The sequence below is a fragment of the Aspergillus brasiliensis genome (assembly GCF_001889945.1).
Source record: "Aspergillus brasiliensis CBS 101740 unplaced genomic scaffold ASPBRscaffold_3, whole genome shotgun sequence".
In the NCBI taxonomy this organism is placed as follows: domain Eukaryota; kingdom Fungi; phylum Ascomycota; class Eurotiomycetes; order Eurotiales; family Aspergillaceae; genus Aspergillus; species Aspergillus brasiliensis.
In genome coordinates, this window is record NW_027137444.1 from 1,679,849 (window position 1) to 1,706,935 (window position 27,087).

At 51.7% G+C, this 27,087-nt stretch overlaps 9 protein-coding genes across 9 annotated transcripts; 4 read left to right on the plus strand and 5 right to left on the minus strand.

Moving 5' to 3' along the window:
• Window positions 1–3,574: 3,574 nt before the first annotated feature.
• On the minus strand, window positions 3,575–5,438 carry ASPBRDRAFT_171979 (putative DNA repair protein Rad1; the record flags this gene model as incomplete). The annotated part of the gene is made up of 5 exons (XM_067619720.1): window positions 5,223–5,438; window positions 5,138–5,167; window positions 4,999–5,053; window positions 4,897–4,936; window positions 3,575–4,768 (listed from the first exon to the last, which is right to left on the minus strand). The coding sequence occupies exons 1-5, from the start codon at window positions 5,323–5,325 to the stop codon at window positions 3,575–3,577; spliced, it is 1,422 nt and encodes a 473-aa protein (XP_067481952.1). The 5' UTR covers window positions 5,326–5,438.
• A 236-nt stretch (window positions 5,439–5,674) lies between these two features.
• Window positions 5,675–7,072, plus strand: gcnE (histone acetyltransferase GCN5; the record flags this gene model as incomplete). Its single annotated transcript, XM_067617334.1, has 4 exons — window positions 5,675–5,773; window positions 5,838–5,891; window positions 5,952–6,983; window positions 7,052–7,072. 4 exons carry the CDS (start codon window positions 5,675–5,677, stop codon window positions 7,070–7,072), a joined length of 1,206 nt encoding a protein of 401 aa, XP_067481953.1.
• A 208-nt stretch (window positions 7,073–7,280) lies between these two features.
• On the minus strand, window positions 7,281–8,027 carry ASPBRDRAFT_27714 (uncharacterized protein; the record flags this gene model as incomplete). Its single annotated transcript, XM_067622422.1, has 1 exon — window positions 7,281–8,027. The coding sequence occupies one exon, from the start codon at window positions 8,025–8,027 to the stop codon at window positions 7,281–7,283; it is 747 nt and encodes a 248-aa protein (XP_067481954.1).
• A 2,151-nt stretch (window positions 8,028–10,178) lies between these two features.
• On the plus strand, window positions 10,179–11,419 carry rgsB (putative RGS domain protein (Rax1); the record flags this gene model as incomplete). The annotated part of the gene is made up of 3 exons (XM_067617210.1): window positions 10,179–10,333; window positions 10,398–11,124; window positions 11,183–11,419. 3 exons carry the CDS (start codon window positions 10,179–10,181, stop codon window positions 11,417–11,419), a joined length of 1,119 nt encoding a protein of 372 aa, XP_067481955.1.
• Window positions 11,420–12,142: 723 nt separating this feature from the next.
• ASPBRDRAFT_193410 (uncharacterized protein) lies at window positions 12,143–13,183 on the minus strand (the record flags this gene model as incomplete). Its single annotated transcript, XM_067620616.1, has 2 exons — window positions 12,143–12,849; window positions 12,925–13,183. The coding sequence occupies 2 exons, from the start codon at window positions 13,181–13,183 to the stop codon at window positions 12,143–12,145; spliced, it is 966 nt and encodes a 321-aa protein (XP_067481956.1).
• A 1,304-nt stretch (window positions 13,184–14,487) lies between these two features.
• ctpA (Cu(2+)-transporting P-type ATPase CCC2) lies at window positions 14,488–18,341 on the plus strand. Its single transcript, XM_067624241.1, has one exon. The coding sequence runs from the start codon at window positions 14,720–14,722 to the stop codon at window positions 18,308–18,310; it is 3,591 nt and encodes a 1,196-aa protein (XP_067481957.1). The 5' UTR covers window positions 14,488–14,719; the 3' UTR covers window positions 18,311–18,341.
• A 506-nt stretch (window positions 18,342–18,847) lies between these two features.
• ASPBRDRAFT_193412 (uncharacterized protein) lies at window positions 18,848–20,304 on the minus strand (the record flags this gene model as incomplete). Its single annotated transcript, XM_067620617.1, has 3 exons — window positions 18,848–20,030; window positions 20,101–20,146; window positions 20,295–20,304. 3 exons carry the CDS (start codon window positions 20,302–20,304, stop codon window positions 18,848–18,850), a joined length of 1,239 nt encoding a protein of 412 aa, XP_067481958.1.
• A 321-nt stretch (window positions 20,305–20,625) lies between these two features.
• ASPBRDRAFT_27719 (phosphoribosylaminoimidazole carboxylase ADE2) lies at window positions 20,626–22,662 on the plus strand (the record flags this gene model as incomplete). Its single annotated transcript, XM_067622423.1, has 4 exons — window positions 20,626–21,091; window positions 21,176–21,273; window positions 21,343–22,300; window positions 22,466–22,662. 4 exons carry the CDS (start codon window positions 20,626–20,628, stop codon window positions 22,660–22,662), a joined length of 1,719 nt encoding a protein of 572 aa, XP_067481959.1.
• A 443-nt stretch (window positions 22,663–23,105) lies between these two features.
• On the minus strand, window positions 23,106–26,461 carry ASPBRDRAFT_119451 (uncharacterized protein; the record flags this gene model as incomplete). The annotated part of the gene is made up of 12 exons (XM_067617257.1): window positions 23,106–24,136; window positions 24,200–24,239; window positions 24,298–24,414; window positions 24,465–24,819; window positions 24,872–25,002; window positions 25,054–25,193; window positions 25,249–25,528; window positions 25,585–25,775; window positions 25,832–26,159; window positions 26,224–26,249; window positions 26,307–26,346; window positions 26,411–26,461. The coding sequence occupies 12 exons, from the start codon at window positions 26,459–26,461 to the stop codon at window positions 23,106–23,108; spliced, it is 2,730 nt and encodes a 909-aa protein (XP_067481960.1).
• Between the last annotated feature and the right edge of the window lie 626 nt (window positions 26,462–27,087).

Consider the following 27,087-nt stretch of genomic DNA (forward strand, 5'->3'; position numbering starts at 1 on the left):
CAGACCGTGCAGAGAAAAGATCGATCAAGCTCCAGGATGAAATTGAAGCTCTTCGCGAAGAAACACACCAGCTCTCTCAGGAAATGCGCCGAGTGGCTGATCTGGCTGATAAGGCTTGGAAGGAATCGGAAAGTTACTCTCAGGTCTTGGGTGCGCTTGAAGGAAAGCGCATTGAGGCAAAGAGTATTCAGACGACTATTGATAACCTCAAGAGACACCTTGTTGAGCTAGATGACTCCGATGAATGGCTACAGTCGAACCTGGAGCAGTTTGAGTCAAGACAGCTTCAGTACCAGCAGCAAGAAGAAGCCAAGAAGGAAAATTATATGGAGCTCAAGGAGCAGATAGAGCAAACTCGCCAAAGACTGGGTGTCAAACAAGCTGAGTACGGCAAGTTTGAGAACGACAAAGCCAACTTTGAGCGCCAGGTTGAGCGGCGACAGAGGATGACGAAGGAGGTCGCTCGAGCGCACAATATTCGTGGGTTCGATAATGTCGAGGATCAGGCAGACGTTGATGAGTTCATGCGGAGAGTGCGAAAAATCCTGAAAGATCAAAACCAGGCGCTGGAACGACTGAAGAAGGAGGCGCAAAGTGAACTACGCGACGTCCAGGCAACCCTTAACCAGATCGGACAGCAGAAGTCTGCGCTACAGGAAAGCAAAAATGCAGCCAAGCGACAAATCGCCTCGAATGATAGGGAAGCAGCCACCTATCAAGGCAAGCTCAACGAGATCAACGTGGACGAAGGCGTTCAGGCTGCGCTGGAGTCGAATATTGAAGACATTGGATCTCGTTTGGACCAAGCCAAGGAGCGCGCACGATCCGCATCTTGGGACAAGGAAATTCAGAATGTAAATTCACAGATTCGCGATCTCGAGGATGAAAGTTCGCGCTTGAATACCGAGCTCATTGAGGCAACGAAGAAGGCTGGTGATTTGGCTCGATTAGACCACCTCAAGAAAGAGTTGAAGGAGCGGGAGCGCAGTTTGGAAACAATGAAAGGAGCTCACGGTGAACGACTGACGAAATTCGTAAACGCCAACTGGAGTCCTAATTCCTTAGAGCAGGATTTCCAGCATGTCATAGAGGAGGAATCCAGGCTTGTCTCAAGGGCAGAGCGTGAGCGTGATGGAGTCAGCAGAGAACTGGAGCAACTGGAGTTCAAAATGAAGGGCGTCAAGAAAACATTGAGTCAGCGACAGAAGGAGCTCAGGGAGTGCATCAAAGAGATCCGCGATGCCGTTGATGACGAACCGGAAGAATACCCCGAGATTGTCAAAGAGCGCCAAACTCAGCTCGATCTCGCCAAGAAGGACGCTGAACAATATGCTGGAGTCAGTGGGTACATGGTTGAGTGTCTTGAAACTGCGAATTCGGCGAATGCCTGCAGATTGTGCAATAGACCATTTCGAAACCAAACCGATCTTCAGACATTCAGGAACAAGTTAGAGGGCTTGGTGAGAAGAGCGAAACGGGTGATGGAGGATGAAGATATACCTCGTCTAGAAGAGGACCTTAATAATGCCCGCGAGGCCAGCACGGCCTACGATACCTGGTGTCGGCTGAAGCAGACAGAAATACCAGAACTGGAGAAAGAAGAAGAAGAGTATACTGCTCAACAAGACAAGCTCTTGAGTCAATTGGAAGAGCACGACAAGATAGTCAGCGAAAAGGCCGATAAAAAGAGAGACGTCGAGTCACTGTCAAAGACGGTCAACACTATTGTCAGATACGATAGTGAAATCAAGGCCATACACTCTCAGATCCAGGATTTGTCTTCGAAACAACAGGATACGAATGCCTCACGTACACTGGAAGATATTCAGGATGAAATCGCGGGAATTGGCGAAAAGTCTAGAGCCTTGAAGAAGACTTTGTCAAAACTCACTCATGAGAAGGAGCAAACATTCTCTGAGATGAACAAATTGGAGCTACAACTAAGAGATGTCAAGAGCAATCTCGACAACGTTAAGTTCAAGCTCGAACGGAAGGCAGACCTTCTGGCTCGTATTGAGGAGTACAAAAACCTCAACAACAAACAACGCGAAGCAATCGCAAAGGCGGACCAAGAGATTGAAGATCTAACCCCTGAACTCCTCAAGGTCCAAGCCAAGTATGACGATATCAGCCAGCGTGCTGAAGCGCGTGAAAGGGACATGCAGCAGGAGATATCACTCCTCTACGAGAATGTTCACCAACTTGAACTGGCGAACGAGGAGATCGACGCCTACAACGAGCGAGGCGGCCCTCACCAACTAGAGCGCAGTAAGCGTGAACTGCAAAGCATCGAGAACGAGATCAACAACCTCGAAGTCGAGCAAGCCAATATCACTAAAGAGATCAACAAGATATCCGCCCAACTCAAGGACAGCGAGAACACCAAACGTCAATACGCAGATAACCTGACATACCGCCAGGCGACCCGATCGCTCGACGAAGTCACCGAAGAGATCGAGCAGCTGGCAGCCCAAAACGCCGAAGTCGACCGAAGCCGCTTCAAAGAAGAATCCGAGCGCAGAGCACGAGAACACAACGCGCTCGCCGCCAAGCAAGCCAGCAAAATGGGCGAGATGAAATCCAAAGACGACCAACTGCTGCAGCTCCTCGCAGACTGGAATACTGACTACAAAGACGCGGCAGGCAAATACAAAGAAGCACACATCAAGGTCGAAACGACCAAAGCCGCAGTGGACGATCTAGCGCGCTATGGCGGCGCCCTCGACAAAGCCATTATGAAATATCACGGGCTAAAAATGGAAGAAATCAACGCCATCATCAGCGAGCTCTGGCAAAAGACCTACCGAGGCACAGACGTCGACACGATCCTCATTCGCTCCGATAATGAGAACGCCAAAGGCAATCGCTCCTACAATTACCGCGTCTGCATGGTCAAGCAAGGTGCCGAAATGGACATGCGTGGCCGCTGCAGTGCTGGTCAAAAGGTGCTAGCGAGTATCATCATCCGACTTGCTCTTGCAGAGTGCTTCGGTGTCAACTGTGGTCTGATTGCTCTTGATGAACCCACGACGAATCTTGATCGCGATAATATCCGCTCGCTTGCGGAGTCCCTTCATGATATTATCAGGACTAGACAGCAGCAGGCGAATTTCCAGCTTATTGTTATCACTCATGACGAGGAGTTCTTGCGGCATATGCAGTGCGGTGACTTTAGTGATTACTATTATCGGGTCTCGAGGAATGAGAAGCAGAAGTCTATTATTGAGAGGCAGTCTATTGCCGAGGTATGTTTGCCCCCTTTCCATTTCTCCCTTGGTGTGGACTATACCTTGGATTGAGGAGTGAAGTTCATGGACTGACGTTGTCTTCTTTTCAGGTTATGTGATCTGGTTGATCTTCGAGATTCCGATTATGGTTTGAACTGCAAGCCTCACCTTGTGGGAAGGAAGAGGGTGATCTGGTCTGCGATCTTATAGTTACGTTCTATGTACATTACCTGGTATGTGGTATGGGTATCGAGCATGAGGCGGCGTTTGGGAATGAAAAAGAAAACTATATTGCTTTTTGAAATATCCCACTATGTAGATCGAACCCATATGAGATCTAGTACTACTCACTCCAGTTCATCACCTTCCTCATCATCGAGCAACGGCACAAACCGAAAGTCCACAAACGTCACAACAGGTGGCGGACCACCCTTTAAAGGCCGTACACCACCAGCCCCATTAGCATCAAACTCAATCATAAACTGAAGACTCAATACACCCTGCCGATCCCCACGAATGCTCACTTTATTAGCCACCGCCATAGCACGTGCCGCCTTCTGGATCAGCGCGAACTTATAGTTCTGCTTGAGACGAGACCCCATCGACGACGGCGGACTGACAAGAAAAGTCTCCGTGACAGTCGGTGCAAGCTTAGCTTTCTTTGCACGGGACCCTTCATCAATCGAGCCTCTTGCGTCCCCACCCTGCCCATTGGCCCCACCACTCTCGACGGAAAATTCTACAGACGACTCGCTGAACGAGCCTCCCGTGCCGGAGAGAGCGAAGAACGGTTCGCGGGTCGCGGACGCCGAGATCTTCAACACCGATGGACTTGTAGCGGCTAGTTCTGAGACGGCGTTATGGAGCCACGCAGAGCGCATGATGATCTTCATGATGATGGCATCTCGTTGAAGGGGGATGTCGACCTCGCTGCCTTCTGTTTCGTAGGTTGTCAATTCGCAGGTTGTTTTGACGCCCGTCTCGGATAGGGTAATGCTGAGGGGGGAGCCTTCGCTGGTGTAACGGATTGTGCAGGACCGATCTAGGAGTAAGGATGGGGCGGAGAAGGCGCCGGGTCCGGATGGATGTGTTGGTTGGACGCTGGATGCTCGGCCGGTGTTGGGGTTGGTGGAGGAGTCATTGGTGGCGAAGATCTTGAGGGTCTCTAGGAGAGCGGATAATGAGACGACGAAGCATGGGTAGTAGGTGGAGGGGTCGGAAGTTGAGTCGTCGTCGTCGTCATCGTCGTTGGCGTCCGTTTTTGTCCCTTGGTTTGGCGCAGCTGGTGGGTTGAAGGTGTAGCTGGTGAAGAGGGCTTTGTCGAGGAATGCAAGCCCTTGGATGACTCGCATCTCTTCGGCAGAGAAGCGGATTCCATCCGGGGTTATTTGCACGGTGGCCCTGGGCGCGAAGCCGATGCATTGAAGGAGAGTGTAGAGGTGGTGGGCATTGCTGGAGACAGCAGTGAAAATGGGTTCCGTGTCCGCCATGATGGTTTGGAATGTAATTGGCTTAAGCACGACAGGGTATAGAGTCGAGGGCTATGTTATAGTAGAGAGCTGGAGTGCGAAGAGAACTTTGGTGATTATAAAAGTAACGATTTGCTTCGTTTCAAACTCTCCAGTGTATGGTACATGGGTATCTGGGAAACAACTGGAAATTTTTAAACGTAGACCCCAACGGCACAGATCATGAATACGGCCCCGAAGCTAGACGCAGGAATTGTTAGTGGTGGTGGATAAGGTGGCTGCTATTGAGGTCTGTGGCTTACCCAAACGCCAAAGATGCCGGTACTCCGAAGGAAGCGATGCTGAGGAAGGAACGATCTGCGCAAGCTGTAAGTATATGGCTGTGATGATAAGTGCAAGATATTTCATGGTATGGAATGGTCTCTAGCGCGGTGTACTAACTCAGTCCGAATAGTCCAGTAAGGATGAAAGCTGTTGTAAGTCAGTAAGTAATTGTTCGGAGTGTGAGAGGTCGGATCCGGCTCACCAGCAAGTAGTAGACTGAAGCCGACAAAGAACTGGCTGTCTTTAGAGACTGGGGGAGTATACGGGCTTGCAGAAGCTGCCTGCCAGACTTCGTTCAGAGACATGAGGGCTTGTGAGATGCGCTTGATTTCAATGGCTATTGTATAAAGGAGAGAAAACAGTTAAAGAGAGGAAATGAGGAGAAGAAGGAGAGGGAGCTTCCCTCAAGCTGTCGTCGTAATGCCATGGAGCCCGAACTAGTAATTGGTTATCTGGCTTGACGGCCGTGGATCAACGTACTCCCGTTCCGCTCCCCGTATCGCGGCCGCAGCTCGTGTGGAGAGAGACGCTGAGGTTCAAGACGCATTCGTCCAGAAGTCATCAGAATTCCTCGCGCATCATGCCAGCAATCACAGATAGTAAGTATCTGACGTTGGATTACGCATCTTTGCGACCGCACTGGTTCATATGCTCATGCCAGGTCTAGGTGCCAAGCGGAAAGCATCGGAGGAGGCGCTCTCCCCAGATTCCCACAAGAAGGCGCGCACTGACTCCCCCGAGAAGGAACCCAAGGTATGCTGCATGACATCTTTGTATTTGTATAAAGTATGGTATTAATGTACTTCTCCTGCCTTAGACCGAAGATGAACTCCTGGATAAGCCACCGAGAATCGTTCCCTTCCCGGAGAAGGTAAGCCCTCAAATCAGCCCGCAGACCCGCCCGAGCTCCGATGACGCTGACTCCAGGTAGCCTGCAGTTCTGGAGGAACGCCGCGGCGATATCGAGTTTCGTGTAGTCAACAACGATGGTTCCCGCGACAGCTTTGTTGTCCTTACAGGTCTCAAATGTATCTTTCAGAAACAGCTCCCGAAGATGCCCAAAGACTACATCGCGCGATTGGTCTACGATAGGTCGCATCTTTCCTTGGCCATCGTCAAACACCCGTTGGAAGTTGTGGGGGGAATCACATACCGGCCGTTCAACAGTCGCAGGTTCGCCGAAATTGTTTTCTGCGCTATTTCGTCCGACCAGCAGGTCAAAGGATACGGTGCGCACTTGATGTCCCATCTCAAGGATTATGTCAAAGCCACATCAGACATCATGCACTTCCTGACATACGCCGACAATTACGCCATTGGTTACTTCAAGAAACAAGGATTTACCAAAGAAATTACTCTCGACAAATCCGTTTGGATGGGATACATTAAGGATTATGAGGGTGGTACAATCATGCAGTGTACCATGCTCCCTAAAATACGGTACCTCGAGGTTGGCCGCATGCTTCTGAAGCAGAAAGAAGCAGTGCACGCGAAGATCCGCGCCTTCAGCCGTTCACATATAATCCATGCACCACCAAAGGAGTGGAAGAACGGGCCGTGCAAGATTGATCCTTTAAGTATCCCGGCCATTAAAGAGTCAGGGTGGTCGCCGGACATGGATGAGCTAGCACGTCAACCACGCCACGGACCCAACTACAACCAGCTGCTACATCTTCTTAACGATATGCAGAACCACAGCGCGGCATGGCCATTTACTCAGCCAGTGAATCGCGACGAGGTTCCTGACTACTACGAAGTCATTAAGGAGCCCATGGACTTGTCAACCATGGAAGAAAAACATGAGAAGGACATGTATCCGACGCCGCAAGACTTCATTAAGGACGCTATGTTGATATTCGATAACTGCCGGAAGTACAATAACGAGAACACGCCGTATGCAAAGAGTGCCAATAAATTAGAGAAATTCATGTGGCAACAGATACGAAATATTCCGGAGTGGTCGGTGAGTATCCTGACCTTCCCTTATGACTGCCCGTCGTTGCTTGTTCATTATTCGCTAACTTGGCACAGCACTTGGCCGATGGGCATTGATAATAGCGTCCTCTGTCTGTTGGAGTTCTTGAAAGGCGTTTCGTGGCATAATCAAATACCCAGGTGTGGAGAATATGGTGCATTTTAGCTTTTTAGCCTGTCTCTCTTGATTTCGTGTTTTGATAAATTCCGACAATATTAGACGCATTGATCGGTCGCAGCCATACTCAGAAACGTTTGTTTATTTGCTCCATTACGCGCTACTTCACTATCCAAGGCTCCATTGTTCGTCAGCGACGAACGTGCCACTCAGTTTCTCCGGGTCGCCCTCGGTGGCAGCGCGCACAATCACCCTGGCCCCGTCGCTTGCTTCCTTTACTCCTTTGCCCCCGTTGATACTCGTGCGGCAGTAGCCCGGGGCAGCCGCAATGACGGCAATCTTCTCATCAGCTAGCTTCACCGCATGTGCGACAGTGATCATATTGACCGCTGCTTTGCTACTGCGGTAGTCCGGTATGAAATAGGTCTTCGCGCTCGCCGGATGATCCTTGTGGCCGGCTCTGCTGATGAGACCCTGTCCGGACGTGACATTGACAATGCGGCGATCGGGATGCGTCGACGCACGCAGCAGTGGGAGGAATGCATCCATGACTACCACGATGCCAAACACATTAACATCAAAAACTTGCCGGTATTGCTCGCGCAGGGTAGTGGCAGGTGTCTGCGCAACACCCGCATTATTGATCAGGATGTCCAGACGTCCGAATGTGTCCGATACGGTCTGGGCAGCTGCCGCGATGGACGCATCATCTGTCACATCGATGGTGATGGGTGTGAGAGCTGATTTGTCGACTGCATCTGATTCCAGCTCCTTAACTGCAGCTTCGGCCTTGACTGTCGTGCGTGCGCCGACTAGCACATGGAACTTGGTTGAGCTAGCCAGTTGCTGTGCCACGGCGAAGCCGATGCCTTGATTGGCACCGGTGATGAGAACGAGGATTTTGGAGGTCGTCATCTTTTTTTTTGGGTTCTATGACTGTAAGGGACAGGGGAGGCGATATTTGCGAAGGCGGATTATGTTTGGAGCCAAAGGGATTTGGGGCCCTTTATACAGTTGCTATATGTTGTGGAAGTCCGAACCCCCGCACCCTTTAACTCCGTTATGTCCTTCATAAGGACCGATTGTCCGATAGTCCTCCTTATCGCCGTGACACTGTCCTGGGTAGAAGTGATGATGTGTTAGATAACTTAAATGAAGCTTATCGCTCCAATTAGTACTGATGACTGGATGTATACTGCTAGTACTCTAATTCTTTTTGTTTTATATTGTTTTATCTTAATTATTCATTGTTCATTGGATTCTTGAAGGATTCATCACTCGATAGATGCGCAGAGGTCCAGCTCGGACACAAGAGCCACAGTTCTCTACTTAAGGAATCATCGCAAACGTAGCAGAGATAAGACCGGTGAACTGGAGCCTTCTTAAAAAAGAGGCCAAGTCCAGCAGATGCAGTAGTCAAGTAAGTAATGTTGGAAACCAAGTTCAGCTGACCATGACGGAGTTACCCTTTCTAACCATGGAAGTCTGACATGTTAGAGAGTTGAGACTGAAACCTTAGCCTTGGCGTTAGCTTCGAAGTGTCGAAGAGGCCATCTAGCAAATCCTTTTGAAGTCAAGCAGGATGCTGAAGATGGCGGTGAGGAGTAGGTAGGTGTTTCCAATACTATCTCCTGGCTAATTTGTTCTATTGGATATACCTGCTGTTCTATGCTATCTTGCTATCTAGATAGTTCGGTGTAGAAAGAGGCACCATAAACAATGATATCATTGAGTAACCTTAAAACGCATTTTAAAAACGGGGGGCTCACTGGGCTTATAATCGGCACGATTTTCATCATTTGCCGTCCCGTTTTAATCTAATTATTTGCCCAGTGCACAAAGCAAAACACTCGTTTTTGGGGTGGCTGCAGACCAAATGGTCCATGACCCGCCCCCGGCAAATGGTCATCGTTCGAGATTATCATTATTATTAAAAATAGGGCAGATGCAGATGGGAAGGTGAGAAAATTCTGTCTACTCCGTAGTATTACTAGTGACTACCAGCCACGGCCCTGCAATAATCACTTATTATTATGGACCGACCGAGAACCAACGGTGCGGATCCGCCGTGGGTTGCTTTTTTTGGGTGGGATGGATGGAGCCTGTCGGTAATTAGATGAGACCAACATACATAATTGAGATGACTGGGGCAGAGTTCTTTTCCTACTTTACAGGCGAGATGTACAGGACAAAGCCATATAATGAGTTGTTGTATACAGTATTGAAACCAGAAGTATTCAACCGCTCTCCAGATAGTAGCAATTAACATCCTCATCCTCATTAGCATCAAAGGTAAACTACTCCGTACCCCCTTGGCGAGTGTCAAAGACTCAAAAGATCGGCCGCAAGTGGAGCGAAGTCATTTCGGAGAAACGTTAATACGAAGAACCATTGCTGGACGAGAGTGGAGACTCAGGCACCTCCCTCAGGCATCACGAATCACGAACTGGTTGGCCTTCAAACTAGTCTTTTCGCCCGTCGCTGCGTGTCTGCGGGCTGGCCATCCACACAGGCACCACACCCTTTCCCTCGCTTTTACCCTTGGCTTCGTCAATCTCTTCTCCCCTCCTCCTCTTCTTGTTCTCCTCGCTCTTGCTGCTGCCTGTGAATCCACTTCCCGAGCCTCTCCTGGATGGCTTGTGTCGCAACTTCCTGACCTCTCCTGCAGTCGGTCGGCTGTTTTGTTTACTGCCTCGGAATACCTTACGACCTTCTGCAGGGCCTCCTGGCTTGCACATAGGCCCCCAATTCGTCCCCGTATCGCTGCAATACCACGCCCAAGTGCTAAACTCCAACTGTTTGACCGTCCTTCTTTTTTTATCGTCGCGTCTCGCCAGCTTTTTTCCTCGACCAGCTACAGACAAAACACGCCGGATCCCTTCCCAATTGCTCTTTCGACTCCTTTGTCAAACCCCCAATCCTAGTTAACTCAAATCAATTCCGACGTTCGCTCGTTCCCCTATTCGGCCCCTCATCGCGGCGCAGCTCCTTCGAGCTTGACCTCAGAAAGAAGAAAAATCCGACACCTACCCTTCAGCAAGAGAGATTCCCAACACTCGTTCCACCATGGCGTCGCCCTCTCTTTCGAGCTTGGAGCAGCGCAATCGCCTCCCCACGCTCTTCGAAGTCCTCAGCCGCCGGACCCTCGCTCCCGTCGACCTGTTTTCCTTCTATATTTACATGCGGGACCAACAGCGCTCAGTAGATTATCTGGACTTCTGGTATGCTTGGGAAACATCGCGCTACTTGCTGGAGGGCTGTTAATAATCCATGTCTCTTCCTTAGGCTCGATGTCTCGCAGCACATGTCCCTCTGTCGTCATTACGTTCGCGAACTACGTCGGTCCGTTTTGGTAGCTACGCCTGATCTTGAGAAGGCCGACAGCAAAGGCTCTTCAGGGGCACTGGATAATATCGAGCATTACAACGACATCCCGCTTGTTGAAGCAGGACCATCCAACTCACGCCACGGATTGAATGATGTGGGCGACCGGGATGCCGACCAGAGACTGTCGGCATTCCTCCGCTCGGAAGGTCAAACATCTGGACACTCGCCCCAAAGCAGTCTTGGTTCGCAGAATGCTGCTCGCACCACATCGAATGAACTGCCACCTCGGGACAGTTCTGGGACTCGGAACGACTCGCCTTCGCCGGGCCACACGGTGGCACGTGCCGATATTCGCGCCAGCGCAGAGAAGATATTGTATACGTATCTGCTTCCGGGGGCAGAGAGAGAAATCGTTCTGCCCGAAGAGATGGTTTCCGGCATCATCAACCTGATTGAGGACGATGGCAGAGATGATCCTGAAGTTTTTGATCCGGCGAAAGACTACGTCTTTCAGGCAATGGAGCGCGACGCTTTTCCAGGGTTCTTGCAGGCCAAAGCTTTGGGAAATCTGGTCCCCTTGACCATCCTCGCGCGGTTGGCGTTTGCTCTCATTAGCTTCGGGGGAGGCTTCTGGGGCGCATTCTACGTGGTTCTCCGGGATAAACCGCGGCATATTCGTTGCTGGGTAAGTAGCCAATCCTCGATCGCAGACCGAACTTATACCCATTCTAACACCTGACCAGTTAATCTTGCCTTTTGCTATTGCCTCCTACTTCATCGTGTCGTACCAGTACAAGATTGACCCGGTTATGGCGTTCCTCGGCTACAGCGAATATACGTTCATGAATTGGTCGCCAATTCGCGAGCCATACGTGCGCAAACTGCTGAACAAGCGGGCCACTGCAACGGCCATGATCGCCTTCTTTGTCGCCGCAGCGTTGAGTATACTGTTCATCTTTGTGCCCGGTACTATGCTCTAATCTCAGTAATATTGCGTATACCCCTGCCGATTTCATTGCGAAATCTGTTTCAATTTCCACGGCCGCGTGATACCGCTTTTGGGCAGCATATATGTGCATCTTGATTCTTTCTGAGCGTTAGTCAGCGATCTTGCTTCTTGGGTCCAATTCATCGCATGGATACAAAGAGAGTTTCTTCCTCCCCGAATGGCCTCGGGTAGTCTCTTAATGTGAGAAGGGGGCAGATACCCCATGCTTGGAGCTCCAGAGATGACTGCTGTGGAGCACTCATGCCTCTGGTCCCATAGCAAGTGGGATTTATACCTACCAACTAACTATCCATGGACTGGCGTGACACACCAGGTCCGTCGGGTCACGACGTTCATTTTACACACCCTACACCCTGTGTATATTGGGTTTTCCTTCACTGTTTATTTACCTTCTACATAATACCCCTCATCTGCTGGATTTGCATGTACGTTACAACGATTTCTCTGAGGCTTTGGTGTTGTGGACAGTCCACGGTAATTAGATTCTATTATGATATACTGATGCCATATCTATGCTGGACTCGTGAGCATTGCGGTCTTGACCTTCATTTCATGGAACAAGCAGCTTCTTCATACTTTTAAATACATCGAAGGGCCCTTTTCAGAGATTCGAAACGCTACCATGCTATTCGCTATAATGGGACTTGCGTCCATAGTAGTTAAAACTAGTCCTCATATAACCCACTACCATGAACTATGACTTCTTCCCCAACACCCGCTTAGGATGTCTAGCCGGTCCCGAAGCAGCACCACCCAACCTCGCCCCAGCCCCATCATCAATATCCATCCTGGACCCCCCGCCCCCGATCCCATCCCCTTCAAGCCCATACTCCCAATACCCATCATCATCAAACTCATCTGCAGCAAACTCCCTCTTATTCCCACCAATCACCCCACCACCCCTGCCACCCTGCTGCCACCCAGCGGCACCTCCTCCTCCCCCAACCACTTTCTTCTCCTCCATCTTAGCCCCCCACCCGGCAAGCGCCTTCTCAAACAACACCTCCTTCTCCCGCTCCTCTGCCCGCCGTCTCGCCGACTCCGTCTTGATCCGCACTATCTCCGCCTCAATATCCCCAATTACATCCCCGCAGCGCGTCTCCCACGCCGTTAGGATGTCGATCATCTTGCCCAGCGACTCGGGCTTCACGTCCCGGAGGGGCGCCACGGAGGTGACGTTCACGGTAGGTGGGGTGGACGCGGGCGATAGACGGGCTGTGATGAGCGAGGCGTAGATGGCTTTTGTGACGAGGGATTCAAGGTCCGAGGGCTGCGTGATCGATAGGGCGGTCATGAGGGAGTTGTAAGTTAGGGGTTTGGTGGTTGTGGAGAGGGAGAGGAGCGACAGGAGGCGGAGTTTGAGCGTTTGGGCGTCGTTGAGGGGTGGGAGGTTGGGTGTTGCTGTTTTAGTCAGTTATTTATACTTGATTTATTGGTGGGGGGGAGGGGAGGGAAGGTGGTCGGAGGAGGATATACATTGATAGTCTTGCCATGTGCCCCAGGCGAAGATCTCAAGGAGGGTCAGGTAGCTTGCATATTCTGGGGGCGTGCTGGGGTCGCGGAGGGATTGGATGGTTGGGGTGGTGAGGAGTTCGGCGAATACGTAGGTGTTCGGGTGGGAGGTTGCGTTGGTGATTAGGTTGGTGATGAAGCGGGGGGAGGTCGCGCTGTTGGAGGTGGCGAGGTGGATGAACGGTTGGAGGGCTTCGAGGGCCCGGGTGTGTATTTGGTCCATTTTGTGGTTGTCGTTGGTGGTTGTGAGGATGAGGGTGTGGTGATAGGTATGCGGGGTGATTCGGTTGGTAGGGTGATTTGAGGTGGTAGATAGGTAGGTACGTGTATCACTGTGCAGATTGTGGTGACGGGTGCTCCATTTAGATGTGGTATGATGGAGGAGGATTGTGGTGCCGTTGTTGATGTTGTTGATGGTGATGATGATGGTATGGGAGCAATGATGTCCCTCGTGGTGTTTGCATCCGATGCAAACAACGGCGTTCAACTGTATGCTTGAACGGTGATCTTGTCTCTCGGAGTCAATGACATTGTCAACTGCCGTTTCTGATAATGAGTTTACTCATGATGGCCACGATTTTACTAATCCCCTAACTGCTAACTAACTAACCACATGTCCCTTTAATATACTAGAGTCGAATCCGGTCATTCATGTCACTTATTCGGTTATCTTCCATATAATCGAAACGAAGCCGGTTCGGTGCCAAGTGTTTCACCCATAGACCCTTCAGTCCTTGTCTGAGTTTGATGTCCCATGACAGCTTGTACTAGGATGGAGCATATAATAACCATGATGCTTCTCGTGTCGCAGCATCAGACGTGGTCATTTCCCTCCCAGTCTGGGTTAAGGGTCTGGGTTAATCCCTCCATGGGACGGTCAAACCAAAGGGCGATAAGCACCGTTAGACGGGTAGTAATACAGGCCAGATAGTGCTAGCGGCGCATGCGTGGGTGGCTTATTGAGCTGATCGGACAGCTCGCCTGATCACCCTGCGATCTTATTGATAATACTATATGTAGCTTGACTTGCACATACCGAAAAATCATCCGAAGTTGAACCATCAACACGGTGCTGAGTTCAATACTCCATACCTACTCCGTATAGATACTTACTATGCAAGCAGTGGTCCCCCGAGAGCAACCAAGTGGTCCCAGCCTTTTAAATGCCCTGAAGCGGCAATGTTGACCGATTTGGGTAAGAAAAACTCACGTAAGTCCGCGGGGCGGCGGAGACAGTTTGACGCCATGCGCTGCGTATTTTTCTGTTAGCGCCATCGTCTCGGTGGGTTGCGATGTGCCTTTGATCATTCCTCCAAACTCGATCTAATCTTAGCCGCTGAATGGGAATTCTTTCGGCCTGGAATGTCATGGTCTTTTACTGCTGTTTACCATTCTTTCCGTCCTATGGCCTTTGTGTATTGGGCTAAGATTAGGTTTCGTCCCGTGCAATACCCATTCAGCTCCCCGTCCCATCCGTAGTTAGTAGTAGTAGTTCTTGTCTTAGTGTCCTGATGTAATTAATTGCTGCATGTTTAAAAGGCTCGGCGTATCCTTTCCGTCGCATCCGGTCCGAATGTCTCTCTAATCGAACGACCCTTGCGTGTTACTAGTAGTTATTTCCCTGCTCTTCCTTTCCCCTCCCTTCCTTTATTATCTCCCCCGACCTCCTCGTCCCTCTCCTCCCAGACGAACGCATGCATTAACATACACCGCGCGTCCCGACCGTCCTTGTCCGGCTTCTGCAGCAAATCGGCGCAACATGGCGGCCTCATCCTCCGCTGCTCTGTTAAGCGCCGGCAACGATGGCGCTCCTTCCGACCGATCAGCAGCCCACATGGCGACCACAACCGTCAACGTCGAGGGAATGACGTGCGGTGCTTGCACGTCCGCCGTCGAGGGCGCCTTCAAGGGGGTGGAGGGTGCTGGCGAGGTGACCGTCAGCTTGATGATGGGCCGGGCTGTGGTCCATCATGACCCAACCCTGCTTCCTGCGGAAAAAGTCGCCGAGATTATTGATGACTGCGGCTTCGATGCAACGGTTGTCTCTACGGATAGTGCGTCTGCGCCGGCGGATGGTTCCCGCGGGACCAGGGATAAAGTGTTTCAGCTGTCAACCACGACGTTGGCCGTTGAAGGCATGACATGTGGTGCTTGCACCTCCGCGGTGGAGGGAGGATTGAAGGATACGCCTGGTGTGCACGCAGTCAATGTGTCTTTGCTTTCAGAACGAGCAGTCGTAGAACATGATCCGTCTCTCGTTTCGCCAGACCAGATCGCAGAGATCATCGAGGACCGTGGGTTTGGCGCGAAGGTGCTGGAAACCTCAACGGAGGAGAGCGCTGTCCGCACCTCGCAGGACTTGTCGGGCTCTACATCCGGGCTGATGGTCACGACGGTGTCCATAGATGGTATGACATGTGGTGCTTGTACATCGAGTATACAAAATGCCGTCAGCGGGGTGGATGGTGTAGTGCAATTCAACATCAGCTTGCTAGCCGAGCGCGCGATTATCACCCACGACCCTACTACACTTACCACGAAACAAATTGTCAGCATCATCGATGATGCCGGGTTTGACACTACCGTCCTTTCATCGGAAGCACAGGCCTTCACGTCCAAAGGCCTCGGCCGTGTCACTCTCAGCCTCCACGGCTTGCGTGACGCTGCCTCGGCCTCGGCCTTGGAAGACACACTCCTTCAGAACCCTGGGATCTCATCAGCGTCCGTAAATATGGCCAACTCTCAAATCGCATTGTCATACGAATCCTCCAAGATTGGAATTCGTTCGATCGTCGAAGCGATTGAAAAGGCCGGATACAATGCCCTCCTGTCGCAGTCCGATGACACCAATGCGCAGCTGGAATCGCTGTCCAAAACTAAGGAGGTGCGGGAATGGAAGCGCTCTTTCCTATTCTCTGCTTCTTTTGCAGTCCCCGTGTTCATGATCAATATGTTACTGCCGATGTATCTGCCGGTCCTTGATTTCGGGCGTGTCCGACTATGTTCTGGTCTCTACCTTGGCGATGTCGCCTGTCTTCTGCTCACTATTCCGGTACAGTTTGGCATTGGAAAGCGATTCTACATAGCCAGCTACAAGTCCTTGAAACATCGCTCACCAACCATGGACGTTCTCGTTATGCTGGGTACCTCTGCTGCCTTCTTCTACAGTGTGTTTACCATGGTTGTTTCCTTGTTGTCGGAGAATGATATGCGACCAAGTACAGTCTTCGACACAAGCACGATGCTCATAACCTTTATTACGCTCGGAAGGTGGTTGGAGAATCGGGCCAAGGGCCAAACCTCTGCCGCCCTTTCCCGGCTTATGTCCCTTGCGCCGTCCATGACCACCATTTATGACGACCCGATAGCGGCGGAGAAACTCGCAGAGGAATGGGGAGCCCCCAATGAAAAGTCAAAGGAGCACACATCCTCGGCCACCGAAGAGCGCGCAGGGCCAGGGTATAAAGTGATCCCAACGGAGCTCATCGAAGTAGGAGATATTGTGCTTCTGCACCCTGGTGATAAGGTCTCGGCTGATGGCATCGTCCTTCGTGGTGAGAGCTATGTCGATGAGAGTATGATTACTGGTGAGGCATTGCCCATCCACAAGGGCAAAGGTAGTGTTGTCATCGCCGGCACGGTCAACGGCACTAGTTCCATGGACTTCAAGGTTACTCGGGCTGGCAAGGACACTCAGCTGAGCCAGATTGTCAAGTTGGTTCAAGATGCTCAAACCAGCCGGGCTCCCATCCAACGCATGGCCGATGTTGTTGCAGGCTACTTCGTTCCCGCCATCATCAGTCTTGGTCTCGTAACATTTTTCGGCTGGATGTTCATGAGCCATATCTTACCTCACCCTCCGAAGATCTTCTTGTCTGAAGAAAGCGGAGGCAAGTTCATGGTCTGTCTCAAACTTTGCATCTCGGTTATTGTCTTCGCCTGCCCATGTGCTCTCGGTCTCAGCACCCCTACCGCTGTCATGGTCGGCACTGGAGTGGGTGCGCAGCAAGGTATCCTTGTCAAAGGCGGCGCCGTCCTCGAAGCTGCTACCAAGATCAACCACGTTGTCTTTGATAAGACCGGAACTTTGACTACGGGCAAAATGAGTGTTGCTGAAGCTAAGATCGAGCCACATTGGTCGTCAAACGACTGGCGCCGCAGACTCTGGTGGCTGATCGTCGGTCTTGCAGAAATGAGCAGCGAACACCCCATCGGCAGAGCCATCTTTACCGCTGCTCAGTCTAAATCGGGCCATCCAGGAGATGGCCTGCCTGGCAGCTTGGGTGACCTTGAAGCTTGCGTCGGCAAGGGAATCTCCGCGTTAGTCGAGCCGACATCCAGTGCAGAGCGCATCCGGTATCGTGTCCTGGTTGGAAATCTCGCATTCCTGCGGTCAAGGGACGTCTCCGTCCCGGAAACCGCTGAACCAGATGACTCCGACATCGCCACAAAGTCCAAGATCCCTGCCGGTATCACCCAGATCCACGTCGCCATTGATGGTCAATACGCTGGTTCCATCTTGCTTCGAGACACCGTGAAGGTGACCGCACCAGCAGCAGTCGCCGCTCTACACCGTATGGGGATCAAAACCTCCCTTATTACAGGTGATGCCCATGCTACTGCCTTATCCATCGCTTCTGCAGTGGGGATCTCAACAGAGGCCGTCCACGCCTCCGTCTCCCCATCCGACAAACAATCCATCGTCGCCTCGATGCAAGACTCCGGCGACCGCGTCGCCATGGTCGGCGATGGCATCAATGACTCTCCCGCCCTAGCCACCGCATCCGTAGGTATCGCCCTGGCTTCCGGCACCGACGTTGCCGTCGAAGCAGCAGACATCGTTCTCATGCGTCCCGACGACCTCCTCTCCGTGCCGGCCAGTCTGTCTCTCTCCCGCTCGGTCTTCAACCGCATCAAGCTCAACCTCATGTGGGCCTGTCTCTACAACGTCATCGGTCTCCCCTTTGCAATGGGTCTCTTCCTCCCATTTGGGTTCATGCTACCCCCGATGGCCGCTGGCGCCGCGATGGCGCTATCCAGTGTCTCCGTCGTCGTGAGCAGCCTGCTCCTCAAATTCTGGCGTCGACCAGGCTGGATGGATGCCGAAAAGCTACAAAAGGACATCGAGTCATCATCATCCGACGGCAGCTTCAGTGCCTCCAAGAAGAGCTGGTGGGAAGCCACGCTATCAGTCACTGGATCTAGTTCCCACAGACGCTCGTCCTCGTCCTCCTGGGCCCGGGAGTTCGTCGCTGATACTTGGTCGTTTGTGACAGGTAGGAAGAGGAGAGGCCCGAATGCCGATGAGGGACTCTATGTTCCTCTTCAGACGGTGGAGCCGCCGGTTTGATCTATCCTACCCATTTTCGGTTTTTTTTTTTCTCTTTTCTTATAATGAATAATCTATATGTTGGGAGTTACTATATATTTCTCTATATTGCATGATTGGTGTTTTGGATGTTATGACCTCCTAATGATGAATATATGCTATCTTTATCTATCTGTTGACTTGGATTTTGTTCATGATGGGATATTGTGGTGTGTCGTGGTTTTGTATGTGCTGCACAGTATATGAATGAAACTCAATCGGATCAAGCCTGGATGGATAAATTACGTTGGTACTTTAGTAGTCATGCAAGTATGTATACTCACTCATTTGTCTTTCATAGTAGGAGAAAAGAGAACAGTAATAGACGCAAGTACATGACAACCATAGTAGTCAAAGTCAAGTCATAACTTAGTTGTCGTCAATCATGATTTAACAATGTAAGCTAGCTAGCAGGCAAAGTCCCCAAAATAAAAGAATTGTAATGCGCGCGACGACAAGACAAAGCACGACACGCTAATAGATTATGAATACCATATCATACGAACATCATCCCAAAAGCTACGCCTGCTGCTGATCTTGGTTCACCGTCTCAGATACTGAAACGTTCTCCTCCGGAGCTCTGACATCATCTAGGGAAATATCTCCATCTCCATCTGCCGTCGGCTTAGTACCCTCTTCTTCTTCACCCTGACCGGTAGTCTGCTGCTCCTGCTCCTGCTGCGGCTGCGGCTGCGGTTGCTGCTGGGAACCCTCCTGTCCAGCAGCCTGCAGTTCCGGCGCTCCATCCCCGCCACTCGAGAGATCCATCTCCACGCCCCTACCATCCTGTAACCCCAGATCCTCCACCCCGACTACAGAGGGGCCTCTTGCATGCGGAATATCCTCCAGTGCTTCAGCCGACGGAGGCTCACTCGCACCCTCGTTTCCATTCGTATCTGCTGTCACTACCGTCGCTGTCTCCGCAGTAGAAGGAACAGACCCCAACTGCTGGTGTCCTTGCTCAGCACCAGTGTTCTCCACCACCTGGGTAGGGAACCCAGTATCCCCCATAAGTGTACCGCTTTCGCCTTCATGTTCAGGCGACGAAGGGTCATTACTCAACCACGGGATCGGAGTGAGAAGTGCTCCACCTAGAGATTCATCGCTGCCGAGCGCATGGTCCGGGAACAAGAGGCCGGTATCGGCGCCGTTGATAACCGCGCCGTTGGGCTGGGGAGCAGCGCCATGGTGTGTCGAGTGGAGGGGGAAGATCTCCGCGTTGCTGGTGACACAGACGACGCGGTCGACGGCGCGAAGATATGCGGGCAGGGTGCGGTAGTGGGCAGTGGGGCGGACGATTAGTTCAGCGAGACGTTGGATAGTGTGTGGTGGTTTTGAGGCGAAGAGGGATCGCAAGGTGGATTTGACGGAGTTCAGGTGGTGTTGGAGGGGTTCGGGCAGAGAGGAGCCTTGCGAGGACTGGAGTTGAGAGTCGGGGATACGCTCGGTGGCGGAGGATTGCTGCGATGAGAGTTCGGGCTGTGTGGAGGGCTGGAGACTCGTAGATGGTGTCGTTGTGGGGACGGTGGGATTACCGGGCTGATGTTGAAGGTCGGGAGGGATCCGCGGCATTGGGAAGACGTTGTATATGATCTGCATGCGAGGTCCATTAGTTGGTAAGTGATTGTTAACGTGGTAGGGAGGTTTGCGCACATATTCCAATCGTTCAAGTAGGGGCTCGACCATGCTGGGCCATTTCTCGCTGGAGTAAAACGGAGAATGTCAGCTCCGATTGTATTGTTGATGCATATTTGGGGCGCGAGTTGACATACTAGTCCATCGTGCCGCCATTGGCGACCATCTCGAGGCTTTCTTCGTCTGCGATCGCATGATCAGTTAGCTGGATGGAGCTTCAAGCGGTACCTGGCAAGCTCATCATGATGAGAAAGCAAATGGCGCAAGCCACAATAAGGACGAGAGCAGCATTGCAGTTTCGTTCCAGCACTGACTGTAGATTCAAACTTACCCAGCGACATGATCCAACACTTCTGCGCCCAGCGAAGTGAAATGCGACAAGGCCCAAGGGGAGAGATGCAGAGGAAGAGCAGCAAATGACGGGCGGAATTGACATTGGCTCGATCTGGACACGCGGGGACGGCGGCTCCCCCGGCAACCGCAGGCTCTGATTGGGCCCGCCAGCCGCTTATCACTGGCACACGTGACGGTTATCGGGCGGATTTTTTGCTCCGCCGTGGAGGGGCTGCTTTTCTCTTCCCCAGATATTCCCCTGCCTGGTGCGTGCTGGTGTCTGTCCAACTCCTTTTTCTCCCTCGTCTTTTATATCTCCTCGACTCAATATGTGGAACTCCCGCAAAGTGGGAATCCTCGGTGGAGGCCAATTGGGCCGTATGCTGGTCGAATCGGCCAACCGCCTCAACATCCAGTGCAACGTCCTTGATGCGGAGAACTCCCCGGCTAAGCAGATTAGCTCCCACGATGACCATGTCACCGGCTCCTTCAAGGAGCGCGAAGCCGTCCGCGAACTGGCCAAGAACTGCGACGTCGTGACCGCCGAGATTGAGCACGTCGATACCTATGCCTTGGAGGAGATCGCCTCGCAGGTCCGCATCGAGCCCAGTTGGCAGGCCATCCGCACCATCCAGAACAAGTACAACCAGAAGGAACACCTCCGCAAATATGGCATTCCCATGGCTGAGCACCGCGAGCTCGCTGAGAACACCCCCGAAGCATTGGCCAAGGTTGGCGAGGAGCTTGGTTACCCCTTGATGCTGAAGTCGAAGACCATGGCCTATGATGGACGTGGTGAGTCACTCGCACCTCCTTGCCCCAATTGATATTCTACTATCCACCACCAAACACCACTAACTCAGTTTACTTATTCACTAGGAAACTTCCACGTGCGCGGTGCTCACGATATCCCCGAGGCCCTCGAGTTCCTCAAGGGTCGCCCTCTTTATGCCGAGAAATGGGCCTACTTCAAGATGGTATATCCCACCCCCCACCTCCACACCAACCGACCCACCACCATCACCGTCTAACACCCCATACCCCAGGAACTCGCCGTGATGGTTGTCAAGACCAAGGACGAAGTCCTCTCCTACCCCACCGTTGAAACCGTCCAAGAAGACTCCATCTGCAAGCTCGTCTACGCCCCCGCCCGCAACGTCTCCGACGCCATCAACCGCAAAGCGCAAGAATTGGCCCGGAAAGCCGTCTCCGCCTTCGAAGGCAAGGGTGTCTTCGGCGTGGAGATGTTCCTCCTGGAAGACGACAGCCTTCTCCTCTGCGAGATCGCCAGCCGTATCCACAACTCCGGCCACTACACCATCGAAGGCTGCCCTATGTCCCAATTTGAAGCCCACATCCGCGCCATCCTCGACCTCCCCATCCCCCCTCAGAGCCTCCAAATCCGTCAACCCTCCATCATGCTGAACATCATCGGCGGCTCCGCCCCAGACACCCACCTCAAGGCCGCCGAAAGCGCCCTCTCCATCCCCAACGCCAGCATCCACCTCTACAGCAAGGGCGCCGCCAAACCCGGCCGCAAGATGGGCCACGTCACAGTCACCGCTCCGACCATGCACGAAGCCGAATCCCATATCCAACCGCTCATCGACGTCGTCGACGAGATCCGCTCCCAGCGCAGCGACGTCCGCTCCAAGCCCCAGAAGTCCGGCGTCTCCAAGCCCGCCCCCTCCGTCGCAGTCATCATGGGCTCCGACAGTGACCTCAAGACCCTGGTGCCGGGTCTCAAGCTCCTGCGGGACTACTTCGGCGTCGAGCCCGACGTGGAGATCACCTCCGCTCATCGCACCCCTACCTACATGGCCGAGTACTCTGCTAATGCCGCCGCCCGTGGCATCAAGGTCATCATTGCTGCCGCAGGAGGTGCCGCTCACCTTCCCGGTATGTCGGCCGCTCATACCGCGCTGCCGGTGATCGGTGTGCCGGTCAAGGGTAGCTCTTTGGATGGAGTTGATAGTCTGTACAGCATTGTGCAGATGCCTCGGGGTGAGTAGTTTCCCTTAACTTCCCTATCTCTCCCCTCCCCTATGCTCTTTTTATGTACTGCCACTGCATGCATGCATGCGTACATAAGGATAGCATATACACAGTCTCCCCTGCATATCATAATCAAATTGCATTGCGTCCGATCTAACAACCATGTCTTCACAGGTGTACCCGTCGCCACCGTCGGTATCAACAACAGCATCAACGCCGCCCTCCTGGCCGCCCGCATCCTCGGTGCTTTCGACCCGGCTATCCAGCGCAAGGTTGAGGCCTATGCGGAGAGCGCTCGGGCTGAGAACATGGAATTGAAGGGTACTAAGCTGCGGGAGCTTGGCTGGGAAAAGTACTTTGAGCAGATGTAATGGAAGTTTATGATTGAATGAATAGGTCAGGTAAAAAAAAGGAAACAAACTATTGAAAATATATAGAGTCTAGAAGCAAGGTTCAAATACAAGGGGTAATAATTGGTTCGTTCGATTCTTCATAGCTAATCCCTCATCAAATGCTTGTAGCATTGTAACGAGCAAACCTAGTCCTTGTGACATATACAACTTTCTACTGTCACTGTTATTATACTGCTTGTCTAGCCATATTATCGCAGGATATCACGTTGGATTAATCATTAACTACTAACACACATATGCTGATAAGAAAAGCATTAGGTTCGTACAACAAATGAAGATGACAGGTCGACAACGTCATAAGGTATCAAAAACAGTACAGGCAGGATAAAAACAATGACAAAAGAAATACTTGGCTAGCGTGTATGAGCATTTGGAACACATGCCGGGTTTGCACGATTGACCTATGCGGTCTGGGGGTTGAAGGCAGTTTCGACGCCTGGAACTGTGGTGCGAGCATTACCGCCAACGTTCCCGTCACTGAACGCTTGGTTGACTTCATCGGAGAATTTCTGGGACGCGGCTGCATGGTCATACGTCTTGGTATGTCCATTGCTATGTCCATTGGTCCCGGAAATAGCGTGCTTGCCGATTGTCACTCGACCATCCACAGGCTCCGCACCTCCATTGGTCACCTTTTCATTCTGGGTGATAGCTGTAGTCCCATTAGTGACTCCTCCATTTGTCTGATTGACGTTCGTGATTCTGCCGTTCCTAGCCCCTCCATTAGTTACTCCATCAACACCACCTTTTTCGGCAGGTGATTCCCGCTTGCGAGTAATGTCGCCCGCCTTGGGGATATCAGAAGACTCTGAGGCACTTCCAATGCTGAAGATGGGAGATTCCCAGCGTTCTCCCTTCATCGCGAGTTCCTTGTACTCAGTGGCCTTGGTACTGATACCACCAGGGAGCTTGATCTCGGGGAAGAGAGAATCATGCAGAGTTGTAGCTGTCTGCACCTTGGTGTCACGTTTGGCGATCTCCTGTGCCTTTCGTTTCTTGTCCTCGTTCCTGGCGCGGAAAGCATCCAGATAGCGGGAGTAGATGTTGGGCGCGTTTGCGGGATCCTGGCTACTAGCTTCTTGCGCCTTCTTTGCCTCACTGTGAATCTCGTAGGCAAAGGCATCTCCCTTAGCGAAAGCGTCCCGAATTTGCTGCTCGATTACCTTTTGCAGAGTTGGACGGACAACACGGAACAGCAATGGCTTGAAGACCGTGAACAGCGTCTTGTGCTTTGACTTCTTCAACTTAACATTGAGGGAGTCAATCTTGACAGTCACTTTGTCCAATTTGATATAGTTCTGCCGATCTTCTTTTTGGGCAGTTGAGGCTGCGATCTTAAATCCGAAGCCTTCGCCGCCCAAAAAGATGTCCATGATACCAGTGTCCGTGATAGCAGGGAACCCCTGCTTCTTGTTGACATAGTAGCTCACATCTGGAGAGGGGGTGTCAGTAAGATTTGCAGATCGAACGACGACAGTAAGAACAGTTCACTTACCCCGGAGATCGGCTTGAATTCCAGACACCGAAATCATAATCTTTGAACATATCGTCAGCATTGTTCTCACAGATTGACCAATACAGGGATCAACTAACCTTATTGTCCCTCTTGCTGCTGATCTTCTTGCGTCCCCAGCGGAAGTAATTGTCGCTGCCAAATTCCACAACATTCGGCATCAAGTTATCGCTCTCAATGACGAGGTTTTCCACAACCTTGAACAGTTAGCCGCAAACTCAGCATAAGACAATCCAGGTATACTTACGACATCGGCCGCGGGATCAGACACTTCGATACGAGGAACGGGGACATAGCGGACATTTTCAAGAACTTCAGGTAGAATGACATCCCGAATGTCCCTGACGAGATGCTTCTTGAAGGCGATGTTGCCGCTGTTGTCGCGTCCAAGGTCATCGAAGAGCTTTTGCATCGCATCGCCAAATGCCTTATTCTGAGGATCCTTGTTGAACTGATCGCCAAGAAACTTAAGCTCATCAAGAATGCGATCGGTATGATCCCTATAGCGCTCACGCAGGAGGTAACGGCCATGATCAGTGAGTTGGTCCCACTGGCGATTGCAATCATCATCCATAATATAGCCTTGCTCTGTTAGGGTTTTCCTGTGAAATAATTAGTACACCACCTAGGTCCCTTTTACATTCGCGTACTCACCGGATGAAGGTGTCCATGTTTCTGAACCATCCTTTCAGCTCAGGGTCCCTGTCTGCGTCTCGGTAAATGTTGTCCAGTGAGTCAAAGAGATTGTCCAAGGACGTATGGTTGGCAAAACGTTCAATCAAAGTCTGGTTACCAGAGGTTAGTCATTGTTAAACCGACAAAATCGACTGACGTACCCGAAGGTTGGCCTCCATTCTCTGGATCTTATCGCCACTTCGGAAGCCCTGGACTGAACCAGCGCCCTGCTGAGACAAGTTCCGTCCGTGGGAACCATACTTTTCAGCCATCGAAAGAAGGGTCCGAATTGCCTGTTGGTCTGTTGCACAGTCAGTCGGCCGCCTGTGGGTGCATATCGCTGGATAATAACTTACAATCGGAATGGCCCTGAATCTCGATGACCATCTTCTTCAACCGCCATATAGTCTGATCCCGCCGCTCTTGGGGCACCTTTTCTGACAAGTAACTCTTGGTCCTGTCCTTGTATTCACGAGTACGACCCTTGGCCTCTTCAGGGACATTCTCCGAAATCTTCTCCTGGGCTCTTCCTGCGCCAGCAGCAACACCAGCGCGGGCGTCGACGTCGGATACGGAGGAAGGTTCTTGGCCACCGGTAGCAGCCTGAGTTGCAGTGCCGACGACTTCCTGCTTACCCTCCTGTCCATATGTGAGTCACTTGGTACGGCATTATGGACTCAAGAGAAACTCACGTCTTTGTTTTTCTTGAAGCGAGATTTGAAGGATTCCTTGTGCTTGGAGAAATCAGGCTGTTCGTGCCACACGTTCTCTTCAGCTGGCTCATCAATCTGGGAAAGTTGTTCCTCCGATGGCCTCAGCTTGTTTGCAGCCTTCTGAGAGACATCACCAGCCATATCACGCGCAAGAGTCATAGCATCGTTCACTGGACAATCATGTCAGGTTTCAATGTTCCCCCTGTCAAGAAGCAGGTCAACTTACATAGCTTTCTGAATTCCCCATTAGTGATCAGGAGTCTTCCAAGGGTCTTGAGACCCTCCAAGGCTTCCTGACCGTCTTGTTGGGCCGAATCCCTCCCCACAGGCAGACCTGGCTTCTCTGTATCACTCGAAGAGACAGTCTGTGCCTCCCAAAGGAACTCCTGCAAGAGCTGACCCTCGTTCTTGCTCAGCATAAGCTTCTTAGCATGTTCGATAACATGCCGGAGATCTTGGACGAGGGTCTGCCCTTCAGCAGACAGCTCCTGGGACGGCGATGAGAGAGCCTTGGATTTGAGAGCACTGTTCAGAGCTACGTCGCATTGTTTGTTCTATGATGGATGGTCTCATTGTCAGCAGGCAGCACAACTTTAAAGGTTGCATCACGTCACTCACCGATGGAAGCTTGCCATTCTTGAAGGCTATAGTGTCCCATTAGCACGGATATGCAGGAACGTAAGCAATTGTGTTCAATTTACCTTGATAGATCCCATAAAGCTGCAGCTTCTGGTTGATATCCTGGACAATATTCGGGTTAGTGGCTCTGCTTCTAGTTTTCGAGGAGACTGAAATGGTGAGATACCTGTTCCTTCTGCTTGGTGTTCAGCGGATGATTGACTGCTTTCGACGACATTGCGGCAAGATCACCAGATTAACTGGCTGTAATTGACGTCTACAAAGGCTCGAAAGCCAAGTAAGAAACTTTTTTTTTCTTGTGCTTAAGTGTGATGTATCTGGGAAAGTAGGCAGTCGCAAGGGGGACCACAGGCCAGCAGGTTCAGGGCGTCTGGCCAAGATCCGGGGTCAGGTATCTGGAAGACAGACAGAACAGAGATTAAACAAGGTAAGATAAAGTGCACGACAAGACGATAAGCAGACGACAAGGCTGATCTTCTCTTGAAACTGCAAACAAGGGATAAAAAAAAGCGCGTCGCTGGGTATCTCCGGAATGAAGGACGCCGAGGACGGATGGGGTATTAGGTTGACAATGTAAGTAGTAGTGGTAGTCGTAGTAGCAAGTGTCAGAGGGCAAGGGGGCAGAGGAAGAATGTACGCAGAAAGAAATCGTGGTATCAATCAAAACGACGAGTGGATCGAAGGAGGGAAGGAGCTACTACGAAGTTCTCTACGGATTTAAATACGACAGACGCATGCAGCGAAAGGGCAGGAGCGTAATGGGCGCGGGTGGTGCCTGCCAGTTTGGGCCAGCGCACCTGCTTGACGTCATGGTGTCGTGGTGACGAGCAGAACAGGCGAAGG